This window comes from Oncorhynchus masou, chromosome 13 (assembly GCF_036934945.1).
Source record: "Oncorhynchus masou masou isolate Uvic2021 chromosome 13, UVic_Omas_1.1, whole genome shotgun sequence".
In the NCBI taxonomy this organism is placed as follows: domain Eukaryota; kingdom Metazoa; phylum Chordata; class Actinopteri; order Salmoniformes; family Salmonidae; genus Oncorhynchus; species Oncorhynchus masou.
The window spans coordinates 37,325,571-37,348,469 of NC_088224.1; the positions used below are offsets into that span (position 1 = coordinate 37,325,571).

At 44.4% G+C, this 22,899-nt stretch overlaps 1 protein-coding gene across 1 annotated transcript in view; it reads left to right on the plus strand.

Moving 5' to 3' along the window:
• The window catches only part of pvrl2l (PVR cell adhesion molecule related 2 like), an 83,141-nt gene extending 60,706 nt beyond the window's left edge, over positions 1-22,435 (plus strand). The window contains exons 7-10 of the mRNA XM_064983741.1: positions 18,168-18,303; positions 18,510-18,567; positions 18,703-18,798; positions 19,293-22,435. Of these exons, the coding sequence (XP_064839813.1) occupies positions 18,168-18,303; positions 18,510-18,567; positions 18,703-18,798; positions 19,293-19,523 (521 nt within the window). The 3' untranslated portion in view covers positions 19,524-22,435. The remainder of the gene's footprint in view (positions 1-18,167; positions 18,304-18,509; positions 18,568-18,702; positions 18,799-19,292) is intronic.
• The last annotated feature ends 464 nt before the right edge of the window (positions 22,436-22,899 follow it).

Here is a 22,899-nt window from a genome sequence, read left to right on the forward strand (position 1 = left end):
CAGTTCCCATATACACACACATTTTACATGCTGTATGCACACACACATATTCCACACATGCCAGATGGGAAAGGGATACATAAATCTGAGGAGAGACCCAGAGAGGAGGGAGATGTCTGAAGCAACCTGGCAGCTGAGGAGGACAGATGGAGGAGGAGAAGAGAGTTACGGAGCGCTTGGTGTGACCTGAGGGGCCATTGGGGGCCGGTGTGGGCTTCAGTTCACGTTTCCCCAGTTGACGAGTTGTCACCCAACCCGCCCCCCCCATCCCTGTCTTCTCTGCCTGACTCCCAACACATTTCTCTCCCCCTCCTGACTCCCCTACCTTCCCACCCCCTTCTGTGCTCCTGACTGAGTAGCCCTTCTCCCTCCTGTAGTCACTTTCTTGCTGTGGAAACGTGCTGCGTCTCTGGGGAGGCTTTCTACCCTCTGCCCAATGGGCTGTGGAGTGTGAAGGCGAAAAGGGGATGTGTGTGTTCCTTATCTGTTAAAGGGCTGTGGAGCTGCAGTGTTGTGCCCTACCTGTTGAATACGCCTTTTGGTCATTCAGGTTGTGTATGTATTCGCCTGTATGGGTGTGTAAACTGTAGATATCGATTTGTCTTTGTGTGTGTTCCATCTACCCTTTGCACTGTTGAGCAGCGGTGGAGACACGGTGTGTGTGCTTGTGTGTGTGTAGCCACGTCGCTCTCTCGCTCACTGTGTGTGTGTTCCATCTCACCTCCGTTGAAAGGTTCCTGGCATCCGCTCCTCTCACCCATCTCCTCCTGTCATTGGCTCCCCCTGAAAGGCTCCAGTCTTCTCCCCGGGCCTTAGCGTTAGCGCTAGCTTAGCTAGGCTGTTTGAGCACCGAGGCTACCGCTAACATGGCCTTGATTTTTTTTTTTTTTTTTAACCTTTATTTTACTAGGCAAGTCAGTTAAAGAACAAATTCTTATTTTCAATGACTGCCTTGGAACAGTGGGTTAACTGCCTGTTCAGGGGCAGAACGACAGATTTGTACCTTGTCAGCTCGGGGATTTGAACTTGCAACCTTTCGATTACTAGTCCAACGCTCAAACCACTAGGCTACCCTGCCGCCCCAATATATATAAATATATATATATATAAATCACTGTTTGCTTGATGCCGGATGCCTTAACATTTCATTCCTTCTAAGTCCAGTTTTCACATGACTGCTTGACACTACCTCGCATTCCTCCAACAAGGAAATAAACTGTTTTCTCTGGCACATTTAGCCACTAGGTAGAAAAAATAAATTGTTTTGATTATGTGGAGAGGACCATTGTATTCAAGATGGCCTTGTTTGTGTTTGTTGTAACAGCGTTAGCGCACATTGTATTACCATTCAACTGGGATGAGAGAGCTCGTCGGAAGATTCTTTCATGACTTGGCCCCAGTTATGAGACAGCTCAGAAATTGCATGCAGAGATTATTCTAGAAAGAATGTATTACTCATGATGCAGTAGTTACCCCAGCTTTTATTTCACAAACTGTAAAAGAGGGCTATGAAAAGCCTTTGATCATTTTATGTGGGTTAAAACCCTCAAACGTACCAGTTATGAACTTTACACGCAATGCAAATACAATCTGTTGTATTCGATTTAAGTACCATGCACTTATATTTGAAACATTACGGTCATTTTTATATTTGAAATATTACGGCCATATTTGGTAATAGCCCCACTTTTTTTATAGCACTGTCAGAATAGCAGCTACGGTAATGTGTTACACATAACCAGCTGACCTAGTTGGTTCAAGGGTATTACACAGTATATTAGGAAATGTGAGCTTTGATGCGCCCGTGAGTCTTTTGATGTATGATATTCACTGGAAATATGCTTTTGATGCTACTGTATAGATTTTCTGTTGTAGTCTTGATGTTTGGGAATACGGCCCAGTGGCAGGCGTTGCGTGCTTGTTACCAAGGTGCTACCTGGCTATTACTGTGAGCCCGGAGGCTGTGTATCTGAGTATATGCGCATTTGAGTGTGTGTGTGTGCTCGTGTCACCCCCACGTTAACACGCCACGCGCCTCCCTTTTACCCACAGGTAACCAGGTTTGACATGCTTCAAGATCCTCGCTTTGGAATGGCAGGCTTGCTCTAACCTGCCAAGATGTCAGGGGGAAGAGTTTTGCAGCTCCCCCCTGCTGTTTTAGCAACGTATTTGTCTGCAGGCTTGAACGCCCCGCCTTCCTACCTTGGTGACACAGCAGTCACGTATGAAGCTATTAATTCATCGCAGTGACACTGGGCAGCCCAGTTTATTATGCTAATGACCCTGTTGATTAGGCAGTGTGTAGGGGGGCGTGGCAGACAAGGGAAGAAAATATTTGTATTTTGTAGTTTATTTGAATATGCCAAGTTCAAATACTCTGTAGCCAAATTTAGTTTTGATAGTTTCAACTAAAAGGCAACTATTTTCTTTGATATTCAAATACAGGTCTCAGAAAAACATGTTTAAAAAAAAAAAAGAAAAATTCACCTTTATTTAACCAGGTAGGCTAGTTGAGAACAAGTTCTCATTTGCAACTGCGACCTGGCCAAGATAAAGCAAAGCAGTGTGACACGGACAACAACAGAGTTACACATGGAGTAAACAATAAACAAGCCAATAACACAATAATCAAGTCAATGACACAGTAGAAAAAAGAAAGTCTATATACAGTGTGTGCAAAAGGCATGAGGAGGTAGGCAATAAATAGGCCATAGGAGCGAATAATTACAATTTAGCAGATTAACACTGGAGTGATAAATGAGCAGATGATGTGCAAGTAGAGATACTTTCTGCTCTTTTGCACACCAGTAAATGAAATAAAAACAGTATGAGGATGAGGTAGGTAGATTGGGTGGCTATTTACAGATGGACTATGTACAGCTGCAGCGATCGGTTAGCTGCTTAGATAGTTGATGTTTAAAGTTGGTGAGGGAAATAAGTCTCCAACTTCAGCGATTTTTGCAACTCGTTCCAGTCACTGGCAGCAGAGAACTGGAAGGAAAGGCGGCCAAATGAGGTGTTGGCTTGGGGATGATCGGTGAGATATACCCGCTGGAACGTGTGCTACGGGTGGGTGTTGTTATCGTGAACTGAGATGAGGCAGAGCTTTACCTAGCATAGACTAATAGATGACCTGGAGCCAGTGGGTCTGGCGACGAATATGTAGCGAGGGCCAGCCGTCTAGAGCATACAGGTCGCAGTGGTGGGTGGTAATAAAACGGATGGCACTGTGACCAGACTGCATCCAGTTTGCTGAATAGAGTGTTGTAAGCTATTATCGCCGAAGTCGAGGATCGGTAGGATAGTCAGTTTTACTAGGGTAAGTTTGGCGTTGTGAGTGAAGGAGGCTTTGTTGCGAAATAGAAAACCGATTCTAGATTTGATTTTTTGAATTGGAGAGTCTGGAAGGAGAGTTTACAGTCTAGCCAGACACCTAGGTATTTATAGTTGTCCACATATTCTAGGTCGGAACCGTCCAGGGTGGTGATGCTAGTCGTGCGGGCTGGTGCGGGCGGGTGCGGGCAGCGAATGGTTGAAAAGCATGCATTTGGTTTTACTCGCGTTTTAAGAGCAGTTGGAGGCCACGGAAGGAGTTGTTGTAAGGCATTGAAGCTCGTTTGGAGGTTAGTTAGCACAGTGTCCAAGCTAGGGCCAGAGGTATACAGAATGGTGTCGTCTGCGTAGAGGTGGATCAGGGAATCGCCCTCAGCAAGAGCGACATCATTGATATATACAGAGTAAAGAGTTGGTCCGAGAATTTAACCCTGTGGGTACCCCCATAGAGACTGCCAGAGGTCCGGACAACATGCCCTCCGATTTGACACACTGAATTCTGTCTGCAAAGTAGTTGGTGAACCAGGCGAGGCAGTCATTAGAAAAAACAAGGCTATTGAATCTGCCGATAAGAATACGGTGATTGACAGAGACGAAAGCCTTGGCCAGGTCGATGAAGACTGCTGCACAGTACTGTCTTTTATCGTTGGCGGTTATGATATCGTTTTATACCTTGAGCGTGGCTGAGGTTCAACCGTGACCGGCTCGGAAGCCGGATTGCACAGTGGAGAAGGTACGGTGGGATTCGATATGGTCAGTGATCTGTTTAATAACTTGACTTTCAAAGACTTTAGATTGGCAGGATGGATATAGGTCTGTAACAGTTTTGGTCTAGGGTGTCACCCCCTTTGAAGAGGGGGATGACCGCAGCAGCTTTCCAATCTTTAGGTATCTCGGACGATACGAAAGAGGTGAACAGGCTGGTAATAGGGGTCTCGACAATGGCGGCGGATAGTTTTAGAAAGAGAGGGTCCAGATTGTCTAGCCCAGCTGATTTGTACGGGTCCAGATTTTGCAGCTCTTTCAGAACATCTGCTGTCTGGATTTGGGTGAAGGAGAAGCTGGGGAGGCTTGGGCGAGAAGCTGCGGGGGAGGCGGAGCTTTTGGCCGGGGTTGGAGTAGCCAGGAGGAACGCATGGCCGGCCGTTGAGAAATGCTTATTGAAATGTTCGATTATCATGGATTTATCAGTGGTGACCGTGTTACCTAGCCTCAGTGCAGTGGGCAGCTGGGAGGAGGTGCTCTTGTTCGCCATGGACTTTACAGTGTCTCATAACTTTTTAGAGTTAGAGCTACAGGATGCAAATTTCTGCCTGAAGAAGCTGGCCTTAGCTTTCCTGACTGACTGCGTGTATTGGTTCCTGACTTCCCTGTACAGTTGCATATCGCGGGGACTATTTGATGCTATTGCAGTCCGCCACAGGATGTTTTTGTGCTGGTCAAGGGCAGTCAGTTCTGGAGTGAACCAAGGGCTATATCTGTTCTTAGTTCTGCATTTTTTTTAAAACGGAGCATGCTCATCCAAGATGGTGAGGAAATTACTTTTAAAGAATGACCAGGCATCCTCAACTGATGGAATTAGGTCAATATCCTTCCAGGATACATGGGCCATGTCGATTAGAAAGTCCTGCTCGCAGAAGTGTTTTAGGGAGCGTTTGACAGTGATGAAGTGATGAGGGATGGTCGTTTGACCGCGGACCCATAGCAGATACAGGCAATGAGGCAGTGATCGCTGAGATCCTGATTGAAAACAGCGGAGGTATATTTGGAGGGCAAGTCAGGATAATGTCTATGAGTGTGCCCATGTTTACGGATTTAGGGTTGTACCTGGTGGGTTCCTTGATGATTTGTGTGAGATTGAGGGCATCTAGCTTAGATTGTATGACTGCCGGGGTGTTAAGCATATACCAGTTTAAGTCACCTAACAGAACGAACTCTGAAGCTAGATGGGGGGCGATCAATTCACAGCTGGGAGCGGAGGGGGGTCGATAGCAGGCGGCAACAGTGAGAGACTTATTTCTGGAGAGGTTCATTTTTTAAATTTTAAATTCAAACTGTTTGGGTATAGACCTGAAAATTATGACAGAACATTGTAGGCTATATCTGCAGTAGATTGCAACTCCTCTCCCTTTATCAGTTCTATCTTGACGGAAAATGTTGTAGCTGGGTATGGAAATCTCAGAATTGTTGGTGGCCTTCCTAAGCCAGGATTCAGACACGGCAAGGACATCAGTGTTGGCGGAGTGTGCTAAAGCAGCGAGTAAAACAAACTTAGGGAGGAGGCTTCTGATGTTGACATGCATGAAACCACGGCTTTTTCGATCACAGAAGTCAACAAATGAGGGTGCCTGGGGACACGCAGGGTGTTTGAATACCTATTTGAAAACACAAATATTTATTTGATGGCAGACAGATATTTTATGAAGAACCAAAAACTCCAACAGTTAGTTTAATTAGTCTAAATATATCAACAACAGCACACGGTTTGGAGGGCTCTCAGATATGAATCTTAATATAGCCTATAGCAGTGGTCACCAACCTTTGAGGCAAGAGTCCAAAAGCAAGCCGAGATCGACCGCTCAGGTATTTTTTTTAATGACTTTTTTTTTTAAACATATACCTACTGTGTGCAACATTAACCGTTTTAAAAACACTTGGCCCAATAAATGATCACTGATTATTGGCTATGCTTGAAGTGCACTGCCAATGTTGTTGCGCTCAGACCATTTTGAAATTGTAGGTATATGATCACACTGGTAGTAGATCATTTGTTGTATTTACTTGTGAGGCACAGCTGAGGGAGTATAATAATTTGCTTTTTATTTTTTATTTTACTGGACTGATGGCCTGCAACTGATGGTCAGTCTGAAGGGTGGGAGGGAGCAGCGGTGAGGCTGCATCACCCGTCCCTCCTCTCTCCCTCCCTTCTGCTGAGGAAAGGGGACAGTCTTCCAGCTGATGGCGAAACTCAAGTCGCACTGCGTTATTTCTGCCTCATGAACCAATTCATGTGGTTACTCCTATGACTAGAGAAAGTGAAATATTCCTTGATATTAAAAAAGACAAGTTGCTAAGAATAACAATGTAAGCTTATCGGAACACATTGATATACTCATTAATTGCAGCTGCTTGGCTTGTAAAAGTGTTGAACAGTGCTGAATAACAACATAACCATGAATTATTATTTTTTAAACCAGCAGCTCTTTGCTGTATTAATTTAGTCTCTCTAGTCATGGTTTTAAAAACCAGCAGCTCTTTGCTGTATTAGTCTAGTCTCTCTAGTCATGGTTTTAAAAACGGTGAAATCGCAAAGTAGCAACTTTGCTGTGCGCTCTAGTCTTCTTTTTGCAGCCTACGTCTCGAGGAAACTGTGCAGACACGGTGGTCTGAGCTCACTGATTGGCCAGCAGTAGGCCAATATAGGTGCGTTTGATTTGCTCTCTGGGCCTGCCTGGTATCTTCAGACACATTAAATGGTTAAAAATGGGAACACTTTTGCTTTCCTGGCACAAGGGCTGCTGAATCAAGTGCACCGCCAACAGCACCAAACCAAAAAAGAAACACAAAGGCTTTAACCTCTAGCGTCGAGAAATCCCGTATCCGGGAGTGTAATCATAGCCTCAAGCTCATTAGCATAACGCAACGTTAACTATTCATGAAAATCGCAAATGAAATAAATATATTGGCTCACAAGCTTAACCTTTTGTAAACAACACTGTCATCTCAGATTTTCAAAATATGCTTTTCAACCATAGCTACACAAGCATTTGTGTAAGAGTATTGATAGCTAGCATAGCATTAAGCCTAGCATTCAGCAGGCAATATTTTCACAAAAACAAGAAAAGCATTCAAATAAAATAATTTACCGTTGAAGAACTTCGGATGTTTTCAATGAGGAGACTCTCAGTTAGATAGCAAATGTTCAGTTTTTCCAAAAAGATTATTTGTGTAGGAGAAATCGCTCTGTTTTGTTCATCACGTTTGGCTAAGAAAAAACAAAAACAAATTCAGTCATCACTTTTTTTCAACTTTTTTCCAAATTAACTCCATAATATCAACAGAAACATGGCAAACGTTGTTTAGAATCAATCCTCAAGGTGTTTTTCACATATCTATTTGATGATAAATCATTCGTGGCAGTTGCCTTTCTCCTCTGAACCTAATGGAAAAGTGGACGCAGCTGGGGATTGCGCAATAATTTCGACGGAGGACCCTGGTAAATGTAGTCTCTTATGGTCAATCTTCCAATGATATGCCTACAAATACGTCACAATGCTGCAGACACCTTGGGGAAACAACAGAAAGTGTAGGCTCATTCCTGGCGCATTCACAGCCATATAAGGAGACATTGGAACACGGCGCATTCAAAATCTGGGGCATTTCCTGTATGACATTTCATCTTGGTTTCGCCTGTAGCATTAGTTCTGGGGCACTCACAGACAATATCTTTGCAGTTTTGGAAACGTCAGTGTTTTCTTTCCAAAGCTGTCAATTATATGCATAGTCGAGCATCTTTTCGTGACAAAATATCTTGTTTAAAACGGGAACGTTTTTTTTATCCAAAAATTAAAAGAGCGCCCCCTATATCGAAGAAGTTAATGTTTTTTTTTTTTACAGAAATGTTTGGTGATCGACGACAACTGGCTTATAGCCTATAAGTAAATGCATTGAATCACCTCAACATTAGTGTAGACCACATTTGCAGCTTCAAAATTACTAACTAATATATTTTCATAAGGGGTGAGACATAAGGTAATACAGTAACATTTGATATCAAGCTCTAATAGGGTTGCCAACTTTCTCACGACCAAATAAGGGACAAAAGGTGGTGTGCCAGTGCACAGTGCCACGGCTGTGTGGGTATGGTGTTGTGTGAATGAATATACACTGTATATCATATTCTTAGTCAATTGGAAAGGCAAAACCTTTTTATATTCCATTTACTCTATAGCTTTACTAAAAGTGTATCATTATGTAAACTTATCTGAATAATATTCAAAAAAAATTGCTGCTCTTGACTGATTCAAGCAGTCCTTTCTCCTTTTGCATAACCAGAGAGAAGTCCTTACATGACAAGTCACAGTTCACAGATATTTGAAGCACTGCTACATCTGTTTCTTGAGTCTGACCATTTAATGGACATTTGAGAGAAAATCCTCTCCACAAGGGCATTTGAGCCTGGCACACTGAGGACAAATGAGACAACCCTGAACATGTTGATCAAGTTGTCTTTCCCTGGGTTTTGGAAAACTGCCACCCACTTCTCACTGGTGTATTTTGTGGTATCATATAATAAATAATAATATATCCCATTTAGCAGACGCTTTTGTCCAAAGCGACTTACAAGTCGGCTGGGGCCACTACTTTTACATATGGGTGGCCCCAGCGGGACTCGAACCCACGACGCTTGGCGTTGCAAGCGCCATGCTCTACCGACTGAGCCACACAGGACCCAAATCAAAGTTTTTGTCAGGTGCGCCGAATACACCAAGTGTTGACCTTACAGTGAAATGCTTACTTACAGGCTCTAACCAATAGTGCGGAGAAAAAAAAGGTATGTGTGTGTGTGTAGGTGAGTTAAGAAATGAAACAACAGTAAAAAGACATTTGAAAATAACAGTAGCAAGGCTATATACAGACACTGGTTAGTCAGGCTTATTGAGGTAGTATGTACATGTAGGTATGGTTAAAGTGACTATGCATATATGATGAACAGAGAGTAGCAGTAGCTTAAAAAGGGGTTGGCAGGTGGTGGGACACGATGCAGATGGCCCGGTTAGCCAATGTGCGGGAGCACTGGTTGGTCGGGCCAATTGAGGTAGTATGTACCTGAATGTATAGTTTCAAGTGACTATGCACATATGATAAACAGAGAGTAGCAGCAGCATAAAATAGTGGTTGGGGAGGCACACAATGCAAATAGTCCAGGTAACCATTTGGTTATCTGTTCAGGAGTCTTATGGCATGGGGGTAAAAACTGTTGAGGAGCCTTTTTGTCCTAGACTTGGCACTCCGGTACCGCTTGCCATGCGGTAGTAGAGAGAACAGTCTATGATTGGGGTGGCTGGGGTCTTTGACCATTTTTAGGGCCTTCCTCTGACACCGCCTGGTGTAGAGGTCCTGGATGGCAGGCAGCTTTGCCCCAATGATGTACTTGGCCGTACCCACTACCCTCTGAAGTGCCTTGCGGTCAGAGGCCGAGCAATTGCCGTACCAGGCAGTGATGCAACCGGTCAGGATGCTCTCAATGGTGCAGCTGTAGAACCTTTTGAGGATTTCAGGACCCATGCCAAATATTTTTAGTTTCCCGAGGGGGAAGAGGCTTCGTCGTGCCCTCTTCACAACTGTCTTGGTGTGTTTGGCCCATTCTAGTTTGTTGTTGTGGACACCAAGGAACTTGAAGCTCTCAACCTGCTCCACTACAGCCCCGTCAATGAGAATGGGGGCATGCTCTGTGCTCCTTTTCCTGTAGTCCACAATCATCTCCTTAGTCTTGGTTACGTTGAGGGATAGGTTGTTATTCTGGCACCACCTGGCCAGGTCTCTGACCTCCTCCCTATAGGCTGTCTCGTCGTTGTCGGTGATCAGGCCGACCACTGTTGTGTCGTCTGCAAACTTAATGACGGTGTTGCAAACTTAATGACGGTGTTGGAGTCGTGCCTGGCCATGCAGTCGTGGGTGAACAGGGACTACAGGAGGGGACTTTGAGCATGCGCCCCTGGGGAGCTACAGTGTTGAAGATCAGCATGGCAGATGTGTTGCTACCTGGGACAGCTATAGTTTTAACTATGCTTCGTGGAAAGTAATCATTTTTTATGGGGGGCAAATAGCTACTTTCAAGGTGACTAGAACTATTTACATAAAGATCCCAAAAATTCATATTTTTGTAAAACTATTTGTTTTGTGTGCCCATGATTTCATGTGGCCTGAAAGTGTTTGACACGAGTCGTATTAGCGGGATACTCCTGGTCTTGGGTGATATCGAGATCAGCCACTAAGTATCTGTCAGGGCCCATAGACATCCATGCGTTCCTTCCACTAGTGTGACATTCCCCGAGTAGAGTTCGTCAAACGGCTTCCATTTTACCACACCAGTGTTTGTTTGCTTCAGTCGGGGGCTCGTTTTCCTTCACACCAGCCTAGTCACCACAGTAATTAGGCCCAATCATTAGTAACCATTAGCATCAAGCACTGCTCATAAACCAAGTGTCTCTGATTAATAAGAGCTGTGACCTTTGACTCCAAGACTCAATTCGTAATCCCTCTGATTACGAAGAATGTACTACATACACTAGTAGGCGTTTTAAATGGCACAATATACCAATGGTTCAACGCTCCCCGGAGAAGGTTTTGATGGAACATTCTTTGAATGTTGTGGACATTTTGTGTCTGAATCGATTTAGTTCGCATCTCTCTGAACCGTGTGGCCAGCAGCTGTTAGTCAGTCTGTAGATGTGTTATAAAACACAGTCGCGTTGTTCCGAGCTAATGATTTTAGAAAACTCGTCTTAATGCGGTTTGATCAGGGCTAATGAGCCGCTACTGTTTACTCTCTGAGGCACTCAGTGTCTTTACCGAGTCTTCCTACTCCGCTGCTTAGTCTTCAGCCCAACATAATGCCTGCTGCGGAACCCACTTAAAGACGTTAATGCGTCTGGCTGCCGCCTGGGCTTGTGTACCTGTATATTATGCGTGTGTGTTTTGATTAGTATGTCGATATAGAGAGGTATGTGTGTTTTGTTTTTTTTGTCTCGATCGGCAGATGTTCTATCTGTTTGTGTTTTGTTAGAATGAGTACCGGCGTTGGGTGTCTTTCTCTGGGGACATGATTAACAGGGTTTTTGTTGAGTGCGCGTGCATGTGTGTTGTACCTTACCGTGACATCTGCGCTCTGTCATTCAATTAACACTGCTCCTGAACATCAGTGTTCAGTTTTTTTTTTAAATAAAAAGCCCCCAGCAACCCAAGGTTAGACGATCTATATAAAGACACAAGAGAAAATTGAGTTTTTGCTATCAGTTAAGGCCTTTAAATATGGATTCAGATTTCATTAGTATGCAGCGGTTGTCATAGGTGGATAATTACCACAAAGAGAAAAAATGCTATCTGCAATTAAACCGATTTCAGAAGCACTTATTCCACACAAGAGAATAGGTGTGGCTTTCACAGAATGTATTGATGTAATGAAAGCGAAATGCTCTATCAAAACACTTGGATGGAATTAATTGGGTGAGTTCCTTCTATTCAGTAGTACCTTCCAAACCATAAGCCGTGGAGTATATATTTTTTGATGCTGTAAACCGCCATACAGATTGCTGTGTGCTTGCTGGTAATCAGCAATAGCCTAGTATTTAATACAGTCTTTGTCGCAAACAATGTGGGGTACCATTTTAATATAAAAGGTATATATTGTTTAGAATGCATTGGCATTTACAGTTCTATATACATTTGATACACAATATTCTGTAATTCAATGATGACTCACTTCCTCTGTATATAAAACAGCCGGTGTTGCCATGGGAATGGCTTTGTTGTACATTCCCTCAGTCATATATCGATATGTACAGATCATGGCTGTTTCTCCAGTTTTTCCTATGACTGTTGGTCTTTTCCCAGCTGCACGACAACAGCTTCTCACTGCTGTCATAACAACAGAGTTGATGTTCACCCCTAGGTTCAATCCTTTCATTGAGTCCAATTATAGGAAATCACAGGTAGAAAAGAATGCAGTTCATTCCAATGTGAAATTCAGTTTTTTTTTTCTTATTTTTCTCCAGTCTCCTAGCAATTCATTTTTTTAGATGGTTTCGCAGAATTCATGAATATATAATTATTTACATTTTTTCCTTTTCCCTGGTTTTTCTTTCCTCTGTTCCTTCCGCTCATCTTTCTCTCTCTCCTCCTCTACCTCTCTGTCCATTAAACACACTCCAACCGTGGCCTCGCAGGGCCTGCCCTTTAGTTACGCCATGGCTAGCCATCCCAGAGACCTTTACCATCGTTAGCGTAGCAAAATCTCACGGCTCACTCCACTATTAGTCTGTTAACCACTAACCACCATCTCAGACCGATGCACTCAAGGTAGCTCATCTCTCTCTCTCTCTATAAAACCATTTCACCCTCTCTTTCTGGTCTTTCTCTCTCTCTCTCTTTCATTCCTACTCTCCCCTCCTAACCATTGTCCGGGAAACGCAAATTAGATGCTGAAAGACACAGAAATGGGGTTTAAGTGCGCTCCGGGCTTCTCCCTTGATCTGTCCGTTCTCTGAAAAACTCCATTGTTGTAAAACGAGGAGTTTTACAGGAGCGGAACGGAGAGGTGTGAGGTGATGGATGAGTGTGTAGGGGAGAGGGAGGGAGGGAGGGAGTGGAGGATGATGAAACGTCTGGTTCTCAACAGGCATACCAGGCAGGCTAAGACAAATCAGCTGTTAGTCCTGCAGGGATTTTGTGTGTGTGTGTGTGTGTGTGTGTTCACAGTATGTGAGGGGAATTATAGTGAGTGGCGGTGTTTCTGTTGAGAGGTTACAAAGTTCAATGCTAGCATCTCCAGCTGCAACAAATCACTCGCAGATAAACAAGTTGTGATGTTGTTTTGCGGGAAGAACGAGGTGGCCATTTTGTATGACCGTTAGTGAAAGTACCTACATACCTGGGGTGTCAAAACACAACGTAGAATCCACGGCATGCAGTCAAAACAATTCCTAAGAGACGGCCTCTCTCTAAAAAGATAAAGTGAACGGGAAAAAGGCCTACACACTGACAGTGTGTATCAGGGTTTAAGCCTATTAAACCGTTTTAGCCCAGCATATGTTTCCTGTGTCGTTGCAACTGCCAATGTTTATATCAGAAACTGATATGGCATGTAGCAGCAGGAGGAGCGGACTTGGTGGAAGTATGTGTTTCTGCTGTCCTCGTCCGTGGGTCTGTCTGTCTGACTGTGTTTCTGCCGTGTTTCTGTGTCCCTTTTGTGTCTGTTTGTATGCTAGAGGAAGGTCACTCAGTGGAGCGGCAATGGGGGGGGGGGGGGGTTGGAGGAAGGGTAAGAGGCCTGTCTACCCAGGGCTAGAGGGCCAGCAGTGGCTGGATGGGAGTGTGTGGGCTGTGATTCACTGTGGCACTGGATGGCAGGAAGCATACTGCTGCCTGCGGAGGAGGGAGGGAGGGAGGCATGGAGGTAGTAGAGGAGATCAGTGTCACAGTGCGGGACACACACACACACACAGAGAGAGAAGGACAGACAGAAGGATATAGCGACACAATCTGACAAAACAAACATACAGTGTCACTGACTGACCTCCGCTTAATCTCCAGACAGTTAAAATGCACAGGGGCCAACAGGGGAGGGATCGCAGTAAATTAGCTTTGGCTCTGCTTGATGCTACTAGGCACAAGCAGCGGTGGCCACGAAGACATGCTAGTATAAGTGCCTGTTGGTCTGGAGACACCCAGCTCAGTAAACCAGCTTCATGCCCTTCTGAGCTACACACACACACACTGCTCTCTTGACCTGACAAACCCTCGGTGGCCCCGCAAACACCCAGGCCTCATTACCTATGTGGAAGGTTGCCCAGTACAAGGCGGCAGCCGCGGCCCCGAAGTCCAACCCTGGTCCACTTGACCCAGATAAGTGACAGTCGCTGGGTACGTGATCCGTTTTAAGGCAAAGATCAGGGGACGTGGGCCACGCTGGAGCCGAAATGAAGTGGCTGTTGCTGTTTTGTGCCTATTTGACCCAGTTTGATCCCTGGGAATGGAATGGTTGGAGGCGTTTACAATGACGATAAACTTGTTTTATTTTTGTGAGAAACACTTTTTTTCTGGTCCAGTCATGCTATTTGAGGAAGCGAACTCAGTGTTTTTAATCCACTAAGTGGAAGAACGATGGAGGGAAACCAAAACACATGGGGAGAGTTGACCGGCATGGAAAAAGAGAGAATCTCTGGCAATTGATAGGGTTTAAAAGTGTAGCTATTAAGACTACGAGGGACATAAAACGCTGAGACACTCAAAGCGCACAGATACACACGTACACATGCAGGGTTTGTTTCTGAGTGCTACCACGAGGCGTGATGATCCAATGACTATTGGTGCTGAAGGTCTATGTGTGTGTGTGTGTGTGTGTGTGTGTGTGCCTTGCGTTGCATTGCTCACTGGTGAGCAATGGGGAAAGATAAGTTGTAGGCTCATTGGACGCTAAACAGTCCAGGAGAGCAACACTCCTGCGAGCCTGTTCTCCAATCACAGACGGCCCAGCAAAGTAAGTGTGTGTGTGTGTGAAGGCTTGGGTTGGTGGAGCAGGCGGGAAGCCGAGAACACGCTAGGTCACTAAGGAGAGAGAAAGAGGGAGGGGTAAAGAAAAACACATGGAGTGAGGCGGATGTCAGGGGTAATCCAGTTTTGGCCTCTAACCACAAGGCAGTATTTGACTTCATGTTACGTTGAAATCTTCTCTCTATCCCTCTCCCTCGCCATTCTTTATCCTTTCTTTCACTCCTTCGCTCCCCCTCTAGCTCCAGCACTTACTGTACAATACCTATTTTGAAAAAGGAGAGGAAGAAATCGTTTTTTTTAGTGGTTCATTTTTGAACTATAAGGTAATTATGTAGAATTTGAACATTTTTCGGCCCAAAGGGCTGTGTGTGTGTGTGTGTGTGTGTGTACTTCTGTGTCTGACCGAGTGTGTGACTAAAAGAGAACATTTCAGAGCTTGCTTGCCAGTGAAGGGAAAGTGAGCAATGGACTGTGAGAGAGAGAGAGAGATGGAGACAGACAGAGCGAGAGAGATAGAGAGAGCTGTCCCAGTTGGGAGTTTTGCGGAGGAGTGTAGCAGCAGAATGCCAATGGCAATGAGAGCCAGGCCGACTGTGAGGGGTTGTTTCGCTAGTTGTTCCTCCCTGTCACTTAAACCGTATCCCAGAGAGACGCTGGACCTTTTACAGTCTGCCTCTATTGGCCCCACTTCAGAGCCTTCGCACCCCTGTCGCTCTCCTCCGCTCTCCCTCCTAGCACCATCCTTCCCTCCCATCTCTCTCTCTAGCCTCACACATCTTATGTATATGCAGTGCTTTCCAAAAGTATTCAGACCCCTGGACTTTTTCCACATTTTGTTACATTACAGCCTTATTCTGAAATGGATTACATTACATTTTTCCCTCATCAATCTACACACAATACCCCATGATGACAAAACAAAAACCAGTTTTTAGAATTTTTTGAAAATATGTTAGAAGAAAATGATCACATTTACATAAGTACTAAGACCCTTTACTCAGTACTTTGTTGAAGCATCTTTGGCAGCGATTACAACCTTGGGTATGACGCTACAAGCTTGGCACACCAGTATTTGGGGAGTTTCTCCCATTCCTCTCTTGCAGATCCTCTCAAACTCTGTCAGGGAACGTTGCTGCAAAGCTATTTTCAGGTTTCTCCAGAGATTTTTGACCGGGTTCAAGTCCAGGCTCTGGCTGGGCCACTCAAGGATATTTAGAGACCTGCCCCAAGCGCCACTCATGCGTTGTCTTGGCTGTATGCTTAGGGTCATTGTCTTGTTGTAAGGTGAGCCTTCGCCCCAGTCTCTGGAGCTCTGTCAGAGTGACCATCGGGTCACCTTCCTGACCATGGCCCTTCTCCCCCGATTGCTCAGTTTGCCCGGGCGGTCATTGTGTGGACATTCAATGCTGCAGGCATTTTTTTGTACCCTTCCCCAGATCTGTGCCTCGACACAATCCTGTCTCGGAGCTCTACATACAATTCCCTCGACTTGGTTTTTGCTCTGACATGCACTGTCAGGTGTGCCTTTCCAAATCATGTCCAATCAGTTGAATTTACCACAGGTGACTTCAATCAAGTTGTAGAAACATCTCAAGAATGATCAACGGAAACAGGATACACCTGAGCTCAATTTCAAGTCTCATAGCAAAGGGTCTGAATACTTATGTAAATAAGGTATTTCTGTTTTTATATTTAATACATTTGCAAATATTTATAAAAACCTGTTTTCGCTTTGTCATTATGGTTTATTGTGTGTAGATTGACAAGAAATAAATATTTAATCCATTTTAGAATAAGGCTGTAATGTAACAAAATGTGGATTCGGGATAGTCTCATTCTTTCAATCTGGGCTGACAGAATGGTATTGGTAAGTGACTGAACTGGGAGAGATATGGGGTAGAATATGTTAGGATGACTGGGTAGGAGTGTGTGTGTGTGTGGGGTGGGTCTTAGTGTGTGTTTGAGTGTGCTCAGGGGTTTGTCTATTCACATCACATCTGTTATGTGAGCTAATCAGTCTCCAATGACATCGTCTCCCTCTCCACTCCACCACGCCCCATTCTTGTATCCACCCTGACAAAATCTGATCCAAATCCTTTTTCTCGCTCCCTCCCTCTCTTCTTACCCCCACCCTGTCTTGGCCCTCATTCTCTGCCAAACCCGTGGGTATCGGGTGGGTGGGCACCCCCTATCGTTACCCCCCTTTTCCCAGCCAATACAATCGTCTGTTTCTTTTACCTCCTTCCCTCAGCCCTCCCGCCCTTCAAACAGGGTTATATTCATCAGGCATAAGAAAACAGACTGAACATAAGAAAGCAGACTGAAACAGGGATGGGTGTAACGACAGCTTGTTTTCTTTTTCCGTCAATAATTGTTTTAAGACCAGTTAATTTCCTCCATGTTAGACGGCTTGTTTTTAATGCAGTAACTAACATGACTCATTATTTATTGAAAATACAGTTTAATTTTTATCTGAAAACATTAATGGTAAACGCTGCTAATGTAAACGCTGATATCAAGCACAGCACATCAGATCAGCAGCTAGGGTACCCACAGAGGGATGCCAATAGGGAGGGGGAGGGGGAGGGGGGGGCCTTCTGTCTGTATAGATTTTTGTGTGTGTGTCTGCGGATCCAGCTTTGAGAAAGAGCGAGAGAGAGCGAGCAATTCAGGACCGAGCCCTGGCCACCGCCCCATATCTCCCTCCTTCCCTTCTCCATTTCATGTTTATGCGATAGCAAATGATTGACGCTGACCGGTCTCTTTTCGGCTTTGACTGAGGTTGTTATGAGTGTGTGTCTCTGAACGTGTCCCCGGCGTAGATACAGCAGACTCCACTACACCTACACAGCTAACAGATGCGCGGGTCTGCGCCGTTCCCAGTGGAATCACCCGTAGTCAGAATCTCTGATATGGACGCAAGCCGGAGTGAGAATCCACAAAGTAATTTATGCTCTCACTCACTCACTCTCAGCAGCGAGGTGCTAGCTTGGCAACAGCACACCACCATGTGGCTGAAAAGAGGAAGTCGACCGCCATTGTCCTCCAATGTGATATTGAGGATAATAGTGGTCTAGTGGCAGTCTGTGGAAACTGCAAGCTGGTTAAAACCAACATAATGAGAGGCTTTTACATTTAATTTAGACGCCTCACTCAGCCTCAATGCCCTCTGGAAATCACAAACATAGGCATAATTGAGCAAGGAGGCTGAGGTCAACGCAGAACATCGGGGGATGATAAGATGTGTGGCAGGCGTTTAAATGCCTAACAGCTCATTTCCTGGCGTGCGTTCGATGGTGAGAAACGTTCTGAATGTTGCAGAGAGAAATAGAATGAACAGTCATGTCTGTTCTGTGTGACGCCTTTTTTTTTGGAATGTTCTGTAATATCCTCCTGAACAGGCCCCTGTTCTTCAGTACAGCTGTTTTCATTTAACACTTCTGATTGGATTCTGATTTCTAACAGCTGATGTTCCCCCCCCAGCTCTTATCACAAGGAGTGATGACATATATTTGAATTGGACGAAATCCTAAGTACCCCCGCGTCGTCTTCTCTTTCAGAGCAGCGAAAGAAAACAGCAGGGCCGTCGACTGCTGGCATTATCGGAGGCATCATTGGTGTGGTCCTCTTGCTGGCGATCGTGGGCGCTGCCATCGTGCTGGTCCGCAAACGCAAGCAGAACGCAGAGAACGGAGAGTGAGTGTCCCCGCTCTCAGCAAATTGTCCTTTCAGGACACTCTTAGCGATTTCTCAGTCATATTTTTTTTCCAATATGTACGATTTAGCAAATCCATATCTTTCCTCCAATCAATTGAGTTTTACTCACTCAATATCTGTTTGGTGTGGACAGAGTGAGTTGCACTAACCTCTCCCCCTGCCCTCCTTTTCTCTCATCCAATCAGTGGTCCTCCCAAGCACAAGCCCCCTCCGCCTGTGAAGACCGGCAGCTCCACAGAGATGGTGAGTGGTCCACGTTCCCTGTCACTCAGGGCTCGTTATTATTGAAGGTCATAAACCACACGGAGTGCAGTTCGTAATGGGGCTAATGGCTATTGATTGGAGATGAGTGGCCCAGTTATCTGACTTTACCCACAGTTGAACAAGCATGTCACGGACCCAGTGACGAAGGAGTTGACGGAGACCCAGCCTTTAAGTAAGGTCTACTACGAGACCAGCGGAGAGCCTGTCACGGTAAGAGGACATCCTCCAATCTCCATTCTCTGGGTTGTGATCTTTAGGTCACACCAGAAAACCCCCCCCAAAAAATGAATGTTTCCTATCGTACTTTAGTCCAGGTAGTTGCTCCATGTTTCAGTCTGTTGTCTGCCATTGGGTGCCTTATGAACACAACCCGGACTGTCTCCATTTTCACACAGTGCTGTTTATAGTCGTTGATTTACTACCTGTACGACCTTTACCCTTCATGAGGTACAGCCGGCTGCTTTCTAGACTCTGGATTCGTCTCTATCGTCCGATTACTCACCCTTTTGTACTATATTATAACGTTCTGCCTGCATGGTCCCTCAACATCTTGACTATTATGTAAGCAAAAAAAGCTATTTGAACCTATTGTGAAACTATTGAATGGTGCATGGTCAAGGAGTGGATTTTGTCTACCATACCACAGTTGATGACATTTTCTTGAGAGTTGTTGCTGGTTCAACCGGGATCTGTTGCTGTTACAGGATCTGGATGCCTGCGACGATGACGATGAAAACGCCGCCGGCGGTGGGGCTGCTAATGGCGGCGGCCCTGCTGTCCTGGAGGACTCGATACGGTATGCCGATGTCGACGACACGCTAAATGACGGAGCCCTGCCGCCGTACTCCGGCGCGGGCGGTCACCACGTTGACGAGCCGCCGTCGACCACTGTGGCCCGCGGAGAAAGTTTTGTGTCGGCAGCCATGTATGTTTAGCAGATGACGTTTTAGCCTCCGTGACGACGACGACGACAACAACAACGTGCCTGTAGGCCCAGGAAGGCTCTGGACCAATCCAGCCTCCCGATGTGATCAGAACCTAAATGCAGTGTTTACTACTCTTGTGATTCCGGAAAGGTAATATCACCAGAAACACAATTCAAAATATCACCAGAATTATCACTCGAAACTGTTTGTTTGAATGTTGCAGTGTTATACTTAAGCAATAAGGACCAGAGATGGTGTGGTATATGGCCAATATACCCCGGCTAAGGGCTGTTCTTCTGGATACAACCCTTAGCCATGGTATATTGGCCATATACTACAAACCCCCGAGGTGCCTTAATGCTATTATAAACTGGTTACCAACGTAATTAGAACTGTGGTATACGGTCTGATATACCACAGCTTTCAGCCAATCTGCATTCAGGGCTCGAACCACCCAGTTTATAATGTACAGTAAGCATCCTCACCAAAATGCCGTTTATGGCAGTATGAACAGAATGAGGTTGTCACTGCTTTATAACATTGCAACATGACAACGTTTAAGAATCTGACTCATGTTTTGGGTTCAATCTAAATTGCAAGAGCTGGCAATACTACGTTGTTAGGGTATCGAAGTGTGACATCTTTGTTTCCAGCAAAGCACACAATGCAAACACAATTATCGATGAGTGTGCAAACCCCCCTCCCCCCCCGCCACACACACACACACACACACACAGGAAAGATTAACATTTAAGTTCAAATTATAAGGATTGTATTTTCAGTGTCAAAATACCCAGCATATATTGGAAAATTCTGCCATTAGTACCAATTTATGTAGATGAAGTGGCTATTATACGCTGTAATATATGCTGTTTATTTTACACGCAGTGAAATATGAATTGAAATCTTCTCTATTTTAGTCTTATTCTTTTATGTACCGAAACACAAATGTGCAAAACGTCATTGATGAACAATTATGTGAGACCGTGTCAAGTTGGTCAAAGATGTCAAAGTGAACCAAATTATCAACGAACACTGTAAATAATAATGCTGATTTAATATATTGTCGGTGAAATGTGTAAAATGTCAAAACAAAAAAACGAGTGTAGGTGTTTTCAAGAACCTCTATGTATAGGGGTGTCAGTTTCCATGTGAAATTGGAAGAAAAAAAAGTATACATTTTACTTTAACGGGTATTGAGGTTGTCAGTCACAAGGCTTATGTTTTTAATCTAAAAATGCTGTGTGGATTTTAGCCCTTGTAACTCTGCATGGCATGATCGGTGGCTTGTTTCAATCAGTTGGCTCACTTTTTCCCCAAGGCTACTTACAGACACACCAGGGCTTATACTTTTTGAATGTTGTCGATGTCTTTGCGTTCCTCCATTGTATAGTCTACTTCAAGCACAAACACATGGATGTGGAGCAGCGGGGTGATTTAGGCCGTATAGAAGGCGCACAGCACGACTTGAGATAGCTTTTAGCTGATACTAAGTCAGTCAGCATACGACTATGTTCTGTCCACAGTGCTTACTGCAGGGCGCAATAAACAGAGTTGTATGTAACTCTTGCTGAGTAATGGGAACCAAAATCATTGGTTCTGGCCGTTCCAAAGAGCTTGAGTCGCACAATTCCACGAGGGCATTGATCTGTCCGCGTCACCTCAGAGGCAAGCGAGGCTATACTCGCTAAGTACATTAGGTTGTTGAATTAAATAAAACGACGCGAAGACAAAACGTGAACAAAAAGCACATGTAGCTTTGTAAGTAAATAAATAGATACTATGGCACTAATGATTGCTGCACAGATGTGGAAAAAATAGATATGGTATATAGACTGCTAGGTGGGCATACGGACACAGAGAAATATAACACAGTAGTAAGTGCCTACCTCACGGTTCTTTATTCAATCACAGTCAGTGCTCCACTGCGCTATTGTCGTTTTTTTTTTTGATGTGACAATCACTTTGAAAACAACTTTCATTGGCTTTTGGTGGCACTTCGGGTCTCTATGGTGTTTCTTTTAAAGATAATGTCTGCATGCTGCATGGAACTATGGGTAGCTCAACTTCTTCTCTGTGCAAAAAGACTCGTGCCGCCATTTCTGAACACGTATGACTGTAGGCGGCGGGCTCGCATAAAGTGGTGCAGTGTCAGACAATCACATCTGAATTTTATAGCCCTTACACAGGTCAGAGTTCAAAGGGAAATGAACTGCATTTTTTAAAATTTGCTTTTATAAACTGTGATTCCATCTTCTTTTTTTATTTTTTTATTTATTGCCTCATATTGCCGTCGGAAATATATTGTACTGTTTTGTGTTTTGCCTATAAAAAGAGCCTCAACATTTAAGATGTGTTGATATATTGAGCTTAGAAAACGACAATCATTGGGCCCCCTGGGTTTGTTATTATCAAAGACCAATGAGTCAGCATTCTGTTTAGTTCTGTTGTTTTATAGTCAAGGCATCTGATAACGATTTCTCGCTGCAGCATGAGTTGCAGTGTGTGTTTGCCTCCGTCCCGATAGGTTTAATGCCAAAAAATACAAACTGAATGTTAGCGATTAACGCTAATCTGAATCCGGTCTTCTTCCTTCCCCGCTTGTTTAATTATCTCACATTCATTGTCGCATTTTTTTTCATCACCAAGCCAGATGTGCCTTCGTTACTTTTATTTTTTTTAGCTTGTTCACTTACACATTTGTTTCTGTCTTAGAAAATAAATATGAGATTAAAAAAAGACGAGGTAACCTCTGATTGTGGAAAGCCAAACACTTGAGATCATTGTGATTTTTTTTTTTGTAAACATGTTCTTAATTTCCCTTCCCCCCCCCTTTTTTAAAAATGTAATTTGCTTTTCTGAAAACCTATTATATGTTTTCAGGATCATTGTCTTGTCGAATAAAATGTAAACCAAAGGCCCTGAATGTCTCGCTGTATTCTGTTAAACTTCTACTGAGTCACAACGACCTCCAAGCCTTGAGTCCTTTAAGGCTCCTAAATGACCAACCAACATGTGTCACTGACAGCATCACATCCTGTGGCAGTATAATGTCCAGTGGTAGCTGACACTGATTGCCCTTCGTTGCCCCTGGACAAGTATGTGTCTGTTACCATTCTATAGCCAGCACCCAAGTGATATAGCCTGGCCTTAGAACTGTCACCATGCATTTGTTAACCTCTGTCTTTAATTAGTGTTATAGGTCTATAGGCCTCTTGGGGGGGGGGGGGTCAACATGACAGAACATGTTTTAAGATCATTTTCAGCTAGTACAACATCCAACATTTTAGCCCCAGAGCACATTTCAAAGCGGCAGGTACTTTCACACTTTAACAAAACCAAAAAACATATAACATGGCAAATTACAGTATGCCTGAGATTTGTG